Source organism: Garra rufa, chromosome 11 (genome assembly GCF_049309525.1).
Source record: "Garra rufa chromosome 11, GarRuf1.0, whole genome shotgun sequence".
NCBI classification, from domain to species: domain Eukaryota; kingdom Metazoa; phylum Chordata; class Actinopteri; order Cypriniformes; family Cyprinidae; genus Garra; species Garra rufa.
In genome coordinates this window covers 21,264,602-21,279,536 of record NC_133371.1, presented here as the reverse complement: position 1 = coordinate 21,279,536, position 14,935 = coordinate 21,264,602, and the positions used below count along the sequence as shown (strand labels likewise).

Here is a 14,935-nt window from a genome sequence, read left to right as displayed (position 1 = left end):
ATTTTCACGTCTCCATCCTTCCTCAACACAGGAAGTTTCTCAGGTTCGCTTTCAGGGGCAAAGCTTACCAATACAGAGTTCTTCCGTTCGGCCTAGCGCTCTCACCCCGAACTTTCACGAAGTGTGTGGATGCTGCTCTGGCTCCTCTGCGACTCCAGGGCATCCGCATACTCAACTACATAGACGACTGGCTGATCCTAGCCAGCTCAGAACAGTTAGCGGTCCAACATCGAGATGTTGTTCTTGCTCACATGGAAAAGCTGGGGTTGAGGCTCAACGCCAAGAAAAGTGTGCTTTCTCCATTACAGAGAACCACTGTAGTTTGGGATTCGACCACGATGCAGGCACGAATGTCACCTGCTCGGATCGAGTCGATCCTTACTGCAGTAAATGCGAACCACTTATCTAGGTGTAGTTTGGGATTCGACCACGATGCAGGCACGAATGTCACCTGCTCGGATCGAGTCGATCCTTACTGCAGTAAATGCGGTCAAGCTAGGCTTGTTACTCACTGTCAAACAGTTCCAAGTACTGTTAGGTCTTATGGCAGCTGCATCCAACGTGATACCTTTTGGTCTGCTGCACATGAGGCCGCTACAGTGGTGGCTCAGAACCAGAGGGTTTTTCCCAAGGGGGAAACCATTTCGCAAGATCAAGGTCACGCGGCGTTGCCTACGTGCCTTAGACATGTGGAAGAAGCCCTGGTTCCTATCTCAAGGCCCAGTGCTGGGAGCTCCTTGCCGCCACGTCACGCTAGCGACAGATGCATCCCTCACCGCGTGGGGAGCGGTCACATATTTATCCCTCTTGTCTGGTGGTTGTCACAGACAGAGATGTATTGTTACTCGCGTCCTGGCAATTTCCCCAGGCGGAGCCATTCCAGTGACCTGGCAAGTTCACCAGGCACTACTTGTGTCCCTCTTGTTCTGGCCGTTCCCAGACAAAGGACTACTACTACTCTCTCCTCGTGCGCCTGAGGGCCGAGGTTCATATATATCCCTCTTGTCTGGTGGTTGTCACAGACAGAGATGTATTACCACTCGCGTCCTGGCAATTTCCCCAGGCGGAGCCATTCCAGTGTCCTGGCAAGTTCACCAGGCACTACTTGTGTCCCTCTTGTTCTGGCCGTTCCCAGACAAAGGACTACTACTCTCTCCTCGTGTGCCTGAGGGCTGAGGTTCATATATATCCCTCTTGTCTGGTGGTTGTCACAGACAGAGATGTATTACCACTCGCGTCCTGGCAATTTCCCCAGGCGGAGCCATTCCAGTGTCCTGGCAAGGTCACCAGGCACTACTTGTGTCCCTCTTGTTCTGGCTGTCCCCAGACAAAGGACTACTACTACTTTTCCTCGTGTGCCTGAGGGCCGAGGCATATTTATCCCCCTCTTGTCTGGTGGTTGTCACAGACAGAGATGTATTGTTACTCGCGTCCTGGCAATTTCCCCAGGTGGAACCATTCCAGTGTCCTGGCAAGTTCACCAGGCACTACTTGTGTCCCTCTTGTTCTGGCCGTTCCCAGACAAAGGACTACTACTACTTTTCCTTGTGTGCCTGAGGGCCGAGGTTCATATATATCCCTCTTGTTTGGTGGTTGTCACAGACAGAGATGTATTACCACTCGCGTCCTGGCAATTTCCCCAGGTGGAGCCATTCCAGTGTCCTGGCAAGTTCACCAGAGACTACTTGTGTCCCTCTTGTTCTGGGTGCGCCCAGACAAAGGACTAATACTTTCTCCTCAGGTGCCCGAGGGCCGAGGTACATTTATCTCCCTCTGGTCTGGTGGGTTCCACAGACAGAGATGTATCACTACTCACGTCCTGGCAATTTCCCCAGGCGGAGATTTGTTCCTGTGTTCTGGCAAGGTTCACCAGACACAACTCTTTCCACCCTTGTCCTAGCAGACACTAGGCAGGGATTTGGAATTATGGGGGCGTGGATATCTCTTTCCCCAAAGCGTTGATGACGCAGTGTTGAGTTCCCGGAAGGGAACGTCTCAGGTTACGTATGTAACCCTGGTTCCCTGAGGGAACGAGACACTGCGTCTCGGACCATAATTCCCGCATCCCTGCGGCGCTCGCTTCATTCCTTTGAGCTGACGCCGGCTTCAAACGCACGTGCTTAATACTTCCTGGTCGCCGACGTCACCGCGCCTGTGACGTCACTCCCGTCATCCGATTGGTTGTTAGACTATGACTCAGAGTGCGGCTCGCCAATGGCAATCCCCAAAGCGTTGATGACGCAGTGTCTCGTTCCCTCAGGGAACCAGGGTTACATACGTAACCTGAGACGATCGTCACGTGCCGCAGGGTGTAATTTGGATTTGTCTGTGCATGTTTTTGTTTACTTTTAAAGGTTTGGTGCCCATCCACCTCTATTATTTGGCTAGCAGACTGCACTGGTTTTTGTTAAAAATCTTAGTTTGTGTTCTGCTGAGGAAACAAAGTCACCTACATCTTGGATGCCCTGGGGGTAAGCAGATAAACATCAAGTTTTCATTTTTGGGTGAACTATCCCTGCAGACAGCTCATTCGCAATACAAGTGTAAATCAATAGCTGACGTTTGAATAAGTGCGTGCTCTATACGTTCAAACGTCCTGTGCATATGGTGCTTCATCATTCACATCATGAGATTTTGGCAAAGTGAAACAAGAAAAACTATGCACAGTACAGCTACACGAAGTAGTTGATGAAGCATATAATCTGATGCACTTGATGCAGCCATTCTAAGACAAGACAAAGGCAGATCTTCGTCTTTGGCTAGTCAAAACATCATTAACTAATTTGAGCTTGATTTTCATTAATTTTCAAAAATGTTAAGTGCAAGGGTCTGATAAGCCACATACAATGCAGTGTTTTATATAAAAAAAAAAAAAACTATGGTTTATGAAACGCCGCCACTGTTAGGCAATGGTTGTATTTAACACACAGGTTAAGTTGTTCAAGGCTGTCTGATACGAAATGGGCTTGCTCTGTAAAGGCCATCTAGTAATGGGAACGCTGTTTCATTAAATTCATCCAATTTATTTATTTCCAACACGCTGTGTTTTAGTGATGATATGCTGTTGCTCAAAAGCCATCAAACTTACATTGCGTTTCCACTACAGCATCAAATCTGCGCTCAGTGCCGCTGGCAATGCTACAACGCCACTGCTTTGGGGAGTGTCAAATTTAGGGCAGAGCATGCCACTTTTAAGCAATGTTTACAACCTGTGCGTTTCATCATCGTCTTTTAAACGTGGTTCGCAAACTAAACACTCGCATGTAATGAAGCATGCAAAGTGCATTTACTTTGCATGACTTCAATGAAATGGGATTTCAGCTCAGTAATCCAGCAAATACTCAGAAGCATATGTCAAAATCTTGCCTTGCCTACTTTTCACAGAGATTGGTTGTCGCTCTGCATTTTGAGCTCTAGTTTTGCATAAAGTTGAGGAATGCCCAACCTTTGTGCTGCTCTCAGCTGCTCTCAACGCTTCTCCATGTCGCTTTCAATCCCGTAATGCACCACGCGAACGTTTAAGCTCAACTTCCTATGAATGAATTGGAAACGCTCACTCTGCCACACTCGCTACATGCCAGTGGAAACGCACCATAAGTTTATCGGTACGTGCTTTATTCTTATGCAGAATTTGCTACTAAGGATGTTATTAATGCTAATGGAAATAAGGAAAACATGCCTGTTGCCTAACTTCAGGTATTAACCATATGCTGCACTGCATTAAAGGGGTACGGTGTTCTTCTCAGCTGCTTATTAAAGATGAGCACCCCTTTGCTGCTGCTCTTTTCTGCAAAGCCATGCTGCCACGGTCTTTGCTTAAGCTTTCAGGGTATTCAGATTTGCTTGCTTGTTAAGGTTTATCTGGTTGTTCTTGAAATATGCTTGCTGCTACGGAAAGAAAGAACTAGAAAATTTCAGCCTTTATTCATCGCTGAATGTCTTCACAATCTAAGTTTCTTATTTCATTCTAGTTGCATAATGCTATGTTATTGTCAAGTATAGCTCATTGTTTAAGACAGTTGTTCAGTAATGTTTGTTTACTAGGCATGCTGTTGCTTTAGACTTATTGTTTGTATACTACTAACTATTAACTACTACGCAGAGGATTGTTTTTTAAAGCTGTTGTTTAAGGTTGTCTGATACAAAACAGGCTCACCTAGTATTGAGAATGCTGTTTTACAACCTAAATGACTATTTTTTCCTATACACTGTGTAAGTCAGTGATGTGCTGTTACTTAACGCTATTTAGTGCAAAGTTAATGTGCTTGATTCTTAACGCACCATACGTAGATTTTGCTACTAAAGTTGTTAATTATGATAACATTTATATGGGCAAAGACAACATGCTTGTTTCCTAAACTCAGTACTGCATTAAAGGGGCATGCTGCTCTTCTCAGCTTCTTATTTAAGAAGAACACCCATTTGTTGCTTCTCTTCTTCTGTAAGGGCATGCTACCCCAGTCTATGCTATTTCAGAAGGTTTTGATTTTAAGGTAACAGGGTATTGGGATTTTGGCTTTCTTGTTACTTGTTATGGTTTATCAAGTGTCCAGTATCACGTTTTGAAGCTAGACCTGCTTGTTGCTTAAGCTATTGGCTGTTACTGCAAATGGGTACCCAGTTAAATATTTAACTGCAAGAAGCTAAAGTTTAAGCTGTTGATTAAGGCCATCTGATTGTTCTTGAATATGCTTGCGGCTTATGACTCATCTGGTATTTGGAATGCTATTTAAGTTCTCTGATTGCTGCAACTTGCTATGATTAAGGAATTTTGTCAATGCTCAGGTGGTTTGTCAGATTGAGGACTCATAACATAACGAGCACAAATGTCAATGGGAGGTCAAACCTGAGTCGATTTAAGTCATTTTATGCTGTAATAGTTTTTAAATGAATGCTGAAGCTTTAGGCCAGGTAGAATCTTCAATTCCTGATCTAGTTGTTTGCATGCTTCTATGGTTGCAGTATGCCATATTTGCTGCAAACTAGGATGCCAATTTTAGTAGGTTTCTGCATCTTTAAACTTTTCAGGTACTGCTTTAAATGGGCTTGCTGCTCTTCTTACCTGCTCATAAAGAAGAGCACCCCTTCGCTGCTACACTCCTCCTGAAGGGGCAAGCTGCTCTGCTTACCTGCTCATAGCAGAAGAAATCCCTTCGCTGCACTCTCCTTCCATAAGGCATTTAAGTTAGATTGCTGTCAGCATGTGGTTGGGGGCGTTCAGCATATGGTTTGTTTTGGGGGGGTTATTTATGCTCTCCCTGTTCCTATCCATGCTAAGCAGCATGGATGGGGCAGGGAGTAATCAGAACAGAACCATACCCCCAACCTAAAATGTACGCTAATTGTAAGTGTTGACGATAGTGGTATTTTCATTATTTTTCAGGTACTGTACTTAGTTGTTTAAAAGAATAGTTCTTCTTAGTTGCTACACTCCTCCGGAGGGGGCTTGCTGCTCTTCATAGCTGCTTATAAATGAAGAGCGCCCCTATGCTGCTACCCTTCTCTGTAAGGGGCCACTGTCTCAGTCTCTTATTCCAGAAGGGCATGCTTCTTTCAGATTTGCCATCAGTTGTGGCTGGGGGAGGTTCTGGCCTATCGTTTGTTTTGGGGGGTTATTATCGCTGCTCTCCCTGCTCATTCATGACAGGCTGCATGAATGGGCAGGGAGTTGTGCCCAGAACAGAACTATCCCACCAAATCAAAAATGTATGCTAAATGTCTATCATTTTGACGATCGTGGTCCTGACAGAAATGCTTATTTTTATTAACCAGTTGGGCAAAAAGTAACAGCTGTTCTTGTGTCCAGTTTGGTTTTCTTTTACATTTGCTATCTTACTATCAACCATGATTATTATGCCGACTACATCGTACATGACAGTGGATGTTTTGCGACAGTGGATGTTTCAGTGGGGTGTGAGGGTGGTGAGGAAAGCACCATCCACTGCACCACCGCTGAGAGTGAGCTGAGACTGGATCTGAAATTATTGTTATAGAACAAGACTTGATCGATTTCTATGGGGATGTATATGAAGACATGCCCCCTCTTCTTCCACCATCCTTTGAACTACCAGTCTACCCTGAACTACCAGTCTGCCCTGAACTATCTGCCTGCCATGAACTACCTGCCTGCCTGGATTTCCCACTCACCCACCCTGTCCTGCTTCCTCCAGTCATCTCTGCTGCCTCAGCTCTGCCACCGCTGTCTCCACCCCGGCTCCTAGCTCCCTTGCCTCCACTGTCGCCCATCGGCCCACTTGCTCCACCTGGCTCCACTCTTCCGGCTACTCCTCATTGCTCCGTCCCACTGGCTCCGTTGGGCTCCTCCCTCCCTCCACTTCAGTCCTCTGTCGCTCCAGCTCCACCGCTGACATCCAGATCTCCGCCTCGGTTGCCAGAGCCTTGGGTTCCACCTTGGCCCTCCGGATCCTCTGTGTCGCCCGGGATCTTCGGCTCTCCGTCTCTGCCTCAGGATCCACCTCCACCTACTCTGCCTCCATCGGTCGCCCCCCTGGAGTCGTCAGCCATTTCCGGGAGGGGGAGAATTGTCACATCCGTTTGGACTGTTTATGTTGATTTCTCCCTCTGTTGCCCATATTTAATCCTTCCTGCTTCTGTCCTCATCAATGTCTGTCTCATTATGAACCCTTTATAAGTTGGTTTTAGTTCTGGGTTTGTGGTCAGATCTCAAGGTTATGTATGTGTGTGTTTTCCTGTCCTTCATGCCAGATTTACCTATTGTGGATTATATTAAAGACTTGTATTTCGCCTTCATGTTGCACCTCCTTACACAAGACTGTGACAGTTAGACCACTGTGTTTTTCCTCTCTATTGTAATAGATCACAATTCCCATTTATTATCTGTGTATTTTCAACATTGTCTAATTATTTACCATGTTTAAGAGCTAATTATTAATGTTATGTCTTAAAAATTGCTTGTTTGACTGCTCTTAAAAGGTTATTTGTCATGCTTGTAAATAATATTACTTGAATCTTCCTAAAAGGTATGTTGGTTTATAAGGTGGACAATTAAGAGATAATCAATGGATTGCAAAGCATTAAAGGATTTTAAATGCACGACGCAAAGTGCATTTAAAATCCTTTAATGCACGGCAAGCTGTTGATTATCCCACTTATTCCATGGTCATTTGCCAAGTTATAGACAAGTTAAAACTAGTATTGCTCTTTGCAGTGCAATATTTGACCAAATGGGCAAAAATTACAGTTATTTTCATTAGTTATGGCATGTGAGATCTAGCATTCTGCCTGTTTCAAATCAGACAAAGAGATGAAATAGAGAGGTAAGATCACATTTATTTGAATTAAGTATAGCATTTATTTTAATTAATTATCGATCGAGAGAAAAAGAGAGATGACAGTTGTCTGTGTTTTACCTGCATGCTGCAGCCACGCATCTCTCTCTACAAACAATTAATTACTTCAAAAAGAGAGATTTTACCACCTCGTAGCTGAGGAATATAATGTAACAATCTAGTATCTAGGCTATTTTATTAATAAAAATCACGGGGAAGCGTTAACAACAAGTTTATGTGTGTGTGTGTGTGTGCAGCGCAATCTGCGATCTCCGACCTCTCTCTCTCTTTGTGTGCATCAGTTAAAGCAGTGCATTATTATAGAACGGTGATTAAACTGAATTGAAACTACCTGTGCATTAAACAGTTTTACTGCATACCTGCCAGCCAAACAGAATCCAGTATTTAGACAGACTATGGAATAATGAGATTTGGAACATCACCACAACAACACACACTTTTTTCAGATTATTCCTACCCCTCTTAATTAGATAGATAGATAGATAGATAGATAGATAGATAGATAGATAGATAGATAGATAGATACAGTAGATGTATGCATAGATACATACATACATAAATACATACATAGCTGGGTAGTAACTGATTACATGTAATCTGGATTATGTAATCAGATTCCGAAAACAAAGTACTTGTAATTAGAGTAATTTACATTTTAAAATACTTGTAATCAGACTACAGTTACTTTTTTATTGATTACATGGTTACATATTATTCAAACAATAGCAATACATTATTAATCATTAACTTATTCTTTTTAATTCCTCTTTTTATCTTGTTTTTTTTTTCTTTGTAAAGTAGTCTACCGCTTATATACACTCGAAAAGTCCTAAAGTTTTGTCAGACATTAGACAGGTGGCGACACAACATTTGACCAATGAATTTACATTTCTGGTTTAAGAAGGGTTTCAACATTGCATCAACTACTGATAAACACATTCATTTTTATTTGAATTATCAAATGGTTATTTAACCATCTCCATTATTATGTATTATTGAAAGGCTCAAACACACTCAATGCATACATTTTCATTATTTCTTTATTTGCAGACATTTTTAAACTTTTTGTCATCTAAACCTCTTTCACCTAATATATTTACTTTAAAAGGATGGTCAATCAACAACTTTGCATTGAACTTTGAGCATTGCAACTTTGCAGGTGTTGTTTATGCTCAAACACAGCAACATTACACACTGACTAAAGTTAAAAAAGTGAAATCATAATCAACTACCCCTTTAAGTACCCCTGACATTTTAAAATAATTTTTTTAATACCATCTGCATGTTCACGGTTCTCTGAAATTAGTTAATGGTCCTATATTTTGATTGTTATTTTAAAATGATTTATTTTAATTTCACATTAATTTCTTTTACAAACCCCAGTTTGGGAAACTTTGATGGAATATAATGTTTAATGCAATTCATGTTGTTAATTACAATTAAATTTATATCATTATGGTACAAGATTATAAAGTTTAAATAAATGTGATAAACAAGTTAGGTCAAAAGTAATCTGATTATATTACCTAAAATGTGTAATGGATTACGTTACAATTGGATTACGCTACAATTGTTGCCATGCAATTTGTAAGTAATCTACCCACACATATATATATATATATATATATATATATATATTAGGGCTGTCAAATGATTAAAATTTTTAATCAGATTAATCAGACTTTTCAGTGGATTAATCATGATTAATCACTATTTGCAACGACACCTGAATCCTAACCTTTTTTTTTCTGAAATGCATACCAAAATATAAATAACAGGACACAGATACATAATTTTCACATTTTCATATTATGCCAGGGCCCGCATCGGGCCTGTTTTAGGCTACTCCTTATTTTTTATATTTTAGACATCCATCAATTATGTCGCGCTGGTGGAAACAACACGAGACTTTCGCTTTTACTTTCGATAACGGCTCGATTTGTTTTATTTCGTTAAGTAATAATTTAAAACTTTCTATAGATATGTTTATCATGTCTGTGAGGCATGCATTTAGCTTTATTTTTGTTAAGCACTCCTGTTCAAGAACGAGACGACAGAAAGCGCATCATTTTTGTTTTCTTTATTTTATAAAAACACTGCAACGTTTTTTGGTGTATTACTTTTTCCTTTGTGAGCAAAAATGACGGATAATTTTAAATTGCTTCCACTGAAAAAATGCAAATGATTGAGCTGGTGCCTCGATGACCTGCAAAGCGGCTTTATGTATCTTCCACTCTCCACTCACTGTGTCAGTCACCGCTCTTTCGAGAATGAACCCAGCACAACTATGCAGATTTAATTCCCAAAACATAAGAAAAACGAAATTTTCATACAAATTCTGAATGGATTATGGCATGGAAAGTGCAAAGCGCGCTCCCTTTATTATCACTAAAAGCGTCACAAATCTTAGTTCATAGAGATCTCACAACGTTCCGTTATAATCAATAAAGCTTTCTAAACTACACAATGAATCTTTTATTTACATCGCGTCTACACTTAGTCAGGAAATGAACAAGGCTGGATTGTTTGCCAGATCTTCAATTGGTTTGCTTTCGTTTGAGGGTATAGCACCGTCTACCCCAGTAGAACCGGGCCTAAGCTTGGCTATAACCACTCCAGTTGCAGAGGGGCTGTCGCCCAGGCTTGTACTTGTTAACTGTACCATCATCTTTCTTTTTATATTTGAATCCGTCCATAGGCTCACCTTGCTCCCTCTCGCCTCTAGCTCCCCAACCACTTTCCTGACAAATAATTCGTCACACTGCGCATGCGTGAAATGCGTTAAAAAATTTGACGTAATTAACAACAACAAAATAATTAACGCCGTTAACGCGTTATTTTTGACAGCCCTAATATATATATATATATATATATATATATATATATATATATATATATATACATACATACATACATACATACAGTAAACTATTTATTTTGTGTTTGTCTCCCCATGATGGCTTTTTTAGTGTTTCTCTCTGGATGTAAAAGGATGATGTAGCACTTTGGGGCAAATATGGCCACTAGTAATCCAAAACTTGAAGCCAGGATGGCAAATATCTCCATAGCAACTGCATATTTCCCTGGTGAGCTCACATATGCTGGAACAAATGTAATCCACACAGCACAGAAGATCAGCATACTAAAAGTGATAAACTTAGCTTCATTAAAATTATCTGGAAGTTTTCTTGCCAGAAAAGCTAACAGGAAGCTTACTGCTGCCAAAAGCCCAATATATCCCAAAAGCATTGAAAAACCAGCCACTGAGCCAATAGCACATTCATATACTATTTTAGAGCGGACATACTGGTTGTTTTTATAAGGTGCTGGAGATGCAGTTGATAGCCAGACTGCACATATCACAATCTGGAGTGCTGTTAGGACCAGAACAGTGCATCTTTGTTGAGCTGCTTCAAACCATTTCATTGCTCCTTTGCCCTCTGGTCGAGATGACTTAAACACAGCTATTACCACCATAGTCTTGACCAGGATGCTGGAGATGCACAGGACAAAGCTTATGCCAAACACAGCATGCCTTAATTGACATGTCCACAATTGTGGCTGGCCAATAAACAGCAGCACACACAGGAAACACAGTTTGAGTGACAACAGTAGAATGAAGCTGAGCTCTGAGTTGTTGGCACGTACTATAGGAGTGTGATGGTGATAAGCAAAGACGACCAACACAAGAGCACAGAAGCAGGTGCCAAGCAGAGATGCAGTGGTCAGAGAGATGCCCAGAGGATCCTCATAGGATAGAAACTCTACTTCTTTGGGAACACACTGAACATTATTTGGACTGGACCAGAACTCATCTGGACACATTATGCATTCAGTAGCATCTAAAATTAGAAAGAAGACAGAAGGTGACGTTTCAATTTTATTTTGGTGAAAATATATCAAATGATTAAATTTCATTCATATTTTGACAAAAATAATCTGCTGACCTGTTGTATTGGTAATCTCTCCATCTCCGCATTGAAGGCAGTCAAAACAGCAGACAGGAAGGCCCTTTTTTGTGGCTCGTCTGGTTCCTGGGGGGCAACTCTCACTGCACACAGACCGTGGAGGCTGAAAGTGACATCCACTGCTATCAGTCATGTGTTTTTTCATCTCTTTTACATAATGACAAGCTTGGCATTTTCATTAATTTTAATTCAAAGATTTGAATATCATATCATAGATCATATCATAGATTTGAATAGTATATAACTATATCTGCAAAAAGGATGACATTCAACATACAAGGTTCATTACTTTTTTATTCTCAAAGTTCCAGTATATTGCATCCTCATCCAGCATGAGCTCCATCCCTGTTGCTGCCACTTCATTTACTACACCGACCTTGTGGAACTTTATTGCTCCATTAGAGCTTGGTTGCCAGTTTAACACATCATAGATGGCCACAGCATCTCCATTCTTGTCAAATGACACATTATCCCCAAAGCCTGTGGTGAAGTTCACTTTCTGTAGGTAGTGAACCAGCTGTACATTTTGTAGACAGGGCATATGTTATATGTTTATCTGAAATATGAATTAATAGAGCAGACATTTGGCAGTTCCACATCCTACACTACATTACAATCTACACTATACCTGTGGGTTTTACCTGCCAGGGTTTTAGATTTGACATGTCGGCACAGCTGTTCCCACTGAATGGTCCTCTCCCTTTCTCACACTGCATCAGGTCATGAAGCGCATGTGCCAGAGCATAAACTGCCTTGTACACATTATAAGATGCCCTCAACCCTGAAACATCAGTGTATGGTGTGTTTGTGGTACTCAGATCCTCTAGCCCTGTACACACTTTTTTCACTTGCTCTCCATCTGTCTGTTTACTCTCAGTTTCAAAACTGCACCCAAAAATGTTCTCCCAGAAGATTCTTAATATATTATTTCTTTGATCAGTGTTGGGACGAAGACGTAACAGAAAGTCCCGTAGCCCCTGTATCTCTCCACGCCTTATAGCAATGCTCAATGTACCACCCAAGAATGGGTGGAAACGTGGACTGTGAAACATAGGTGAAGTGGCCCAAGCTTCACTTGCAATCCACTGCCTGCCTGTCATGTTCTGCAACACCACCTCATTCATCAAAGGTATCAGTAAGGATGAATGGGAAAAAACAACCACAACTCTAGCTGTAGAGGCCTGAATCACTCCCATTATGCGCTGAATATCTCTGGGGTTGTTATCATGGGGCAGGATTTCAGAAAAAGCAACACAATGTCCAAAAAGCTGCATTTCCTGATGAAAGGACTGAGCAGCGTAGATGCCGTAGTCATTATTACTGTAGAGGAGACCAACCCAGATCCATCCAAAATGTCTCAAGATCTGAACCATAGCCCGTACCTGGAAGCCATCACTGGGGATTGTTCTGAAGAAAGAGGGGTACTTTTTCCTGTTACTCAAACAGGAGCAGGTGGCATAGAAGCTAATCTAATTAGGAGAGATGGAGATCAGAGACAGAAAGAAAGATGAGAGGAAGATTATTTTTTTATCTGTTTCACTAATAATTTATATATATATATATATTAGAGAAATAATTAATAGAGTTTCCACAATAGTATTTTGGAAATACTTTTTTTTCTTACCATAGGCACTCGAAACAGCCCCAGGACACTGGAAATCGCAATAGAATGAGTAGAACCTGGATCACCTATGATTCCAATCACCGGTGGTGGGCCTTTGCAGTTGAGGTCAGTCTCATCTGTCCCACTAAACAGAGCTATAGCACCACGAAATGCCACTCCAAGCCTTAAACAGTTGTCAAAGATCTGGTAACCAAGCGTGATGTTAGGCAGCAGACTGGGATTGTTATTAATCTCATTGATAGCAAAAACCATTGTTCGTGCCTGCTGGAAGCTTGTCATATAAAAGCTGCAGATGCCAATACAAATTAATTACATCCTTAACTTCAGTAATACTAAATGTAACAGTAACAGTAAAAAATAATAATAATAAAATAATAATAATCAGTAACCAAAGATTAACTGAATTTCATAACACAATATCAATGTGAGATCACGTTTTTGGACTGTTTCAAATGTACAATTTGTTATACTAAATTATCATTGTCAAGTTATAGTGTGTACTAAGGCATACAAAAATAGCTGTACATTTCCAAATAATTACTATATATTATGTTTTCTTCTGCTGGTGTGGTCAAAACTCACAGCTCACAGCGTGGTAGTTTTGGCTCCGTTCTGAAACTCAGCTCTGGGAATGCTTTGAGGTACTGAACCTCGAACAAACCACCAATGAGAAAGTCTCCATCCTGGTACATCCCATTCAGTGAAAAGTGTCCCTGTAGTTTACAGGTACCTGAACTGGCCATCAAAGCTACAGAGATACAGTTGCAAGACAGAAACAAACAAAGATACAGAATTAACCACATCCCTCTCTTTTTATCTTCACTCTTCACACAGCTCACTGATTAATCATAAAGATTGTGTGTGACACTTTATAAAGCAGGCGGTGCCACTGGCCTTTCTGGAAATGAAGACGTCATTTTTGCTATTTTGGTGCCTATCACCAAGTATAAGGCTCCTTATAAAACAAGGTATTAATAATATTTTAACAAATTTAAATGACATCAAATTTATGCAGATAATAATTGTTGGTATTTATCTTATCCCAAGGTTTCCCTAATACAAATACTGTACTTAGTAGATATGTACTTGTCTCTTTTAAACCAAAACACCATACATTTATGGTCTCAAATTTAATAATCACAAAACAAATACACAAGTAAGCTTAAATTCATGAGTTCAAAAAATATATATCTTTTTTTTAATGCATGCACATTTCTCAGTTATCAATTTCTGAATGTTTTTATACTGACTGATTATTAAACCTGCATTTGAAAATTGTCATGACAGTCTTTAATCTAACGTCTAGATGACAGTCGTGTGCTGCAATCAGGGAAAAAGGCCCAAAAGGACATCAACAACAGCTGTCCTCAGTGAAACTAACAGAGAACAAGCATTTGGCAGGGTGGAACCAACTATCCAACTCGGCTGGAGGAAAACCCCACATAAGATGTAGGTTGTCACACCCCTCCCTGTAAGACAGGGGTCTGTCAAGAATCCCTGGAATAGACAAGACAATTACCATTCAATAAATCACAGAACTCCTTATTTATTTTATATTTATTTCTTCAATTTGCTGCTTGGTGATGGTCTTATAGCCCATTCCAATCTTGTGTAGGTCTACAATCTTGTCCCTGACATCCTTGGACAGCCTTGGACATCTGGGAGCCAGAAATTGTGCTGATTGCTAGGGGATCAGCTACTTATTTTTCTCTCAAATCAATAAAATAAAATGCAAATCAATTTATAACTTTTTTGAAAGTAGTTTTCTGGATTTTTTGTTGTTATTCTGTCTCTCGCTGTTAAAATTAACCTACCATTAAAATTATAGACTGATCATGTATTTGTCAGTGGGCAAACGTACAAAATCAGGAGGGGATGATTTTTTCCCCCTCACTGTATGTCTGCAAAAACTAAGACCAATGTATAAGCCTTTGATTTGGGCAGTGAAGGGAACTCAAAAATGTCAAATCCTATTTTAAGACATTTTTTTCATACTGGCTTATAACACTTCT

The 14,935-nt window shown here is 40.7% G+C and overlaps 1 protein-coding gene across 1 annotated transcript; it reads right to left on the bottom strand.

The window, feature by feature from the left end:
* Positions 1-10,259: 10,259 nt before the first annotated feature.
* On the bottom strand, positions 10,260-13,726 carry LOC141346081 (extracellular calcium-sensing receptor-like). The gene is made up of 6 exons (XM_073850994.1): positions 13,506-13,726; positions 12,924-13,209; positions 11,941-12,768; positions 11,589-11,816; positions 11,279-11,402; positions 10,260-11,173 (listed from the first exon to the last, which is right to left on the bottom strand). Exons 1-6 carry the CDS (start codon positions 13,724-13,726, stop codon positions 10,260-10,262), a joined length of 2,601 nt encoding a protein of 866 aa, XP_073707095.1.
* Positions 13,727-14,935: the final 1,209 nt, after the last annotated feature.

Coding starts and splice junctions, on each gene's coding strand:
- LOC141346081 (XM_073850994.1), bottom strand. CDS start 13,726: ATGTGGTTAATTCTGTATCTTTGTTTGTTTCTGTCTTGCAACTGTATC. Junction 11,403..11,588: donor GGAACTTTGAGAATAAAAAA/GTAATGAACCTT, acceptor TGTCACTTTCAG/CCTCCACGGTCTGTGTGCAG. Junction 11,174..11,278: donor AGAGATTACCAATACAACAG/GTCAGCAGATTA, acceptor TTCTAATTTTAG/ATGCTACTGAATGCATAATG.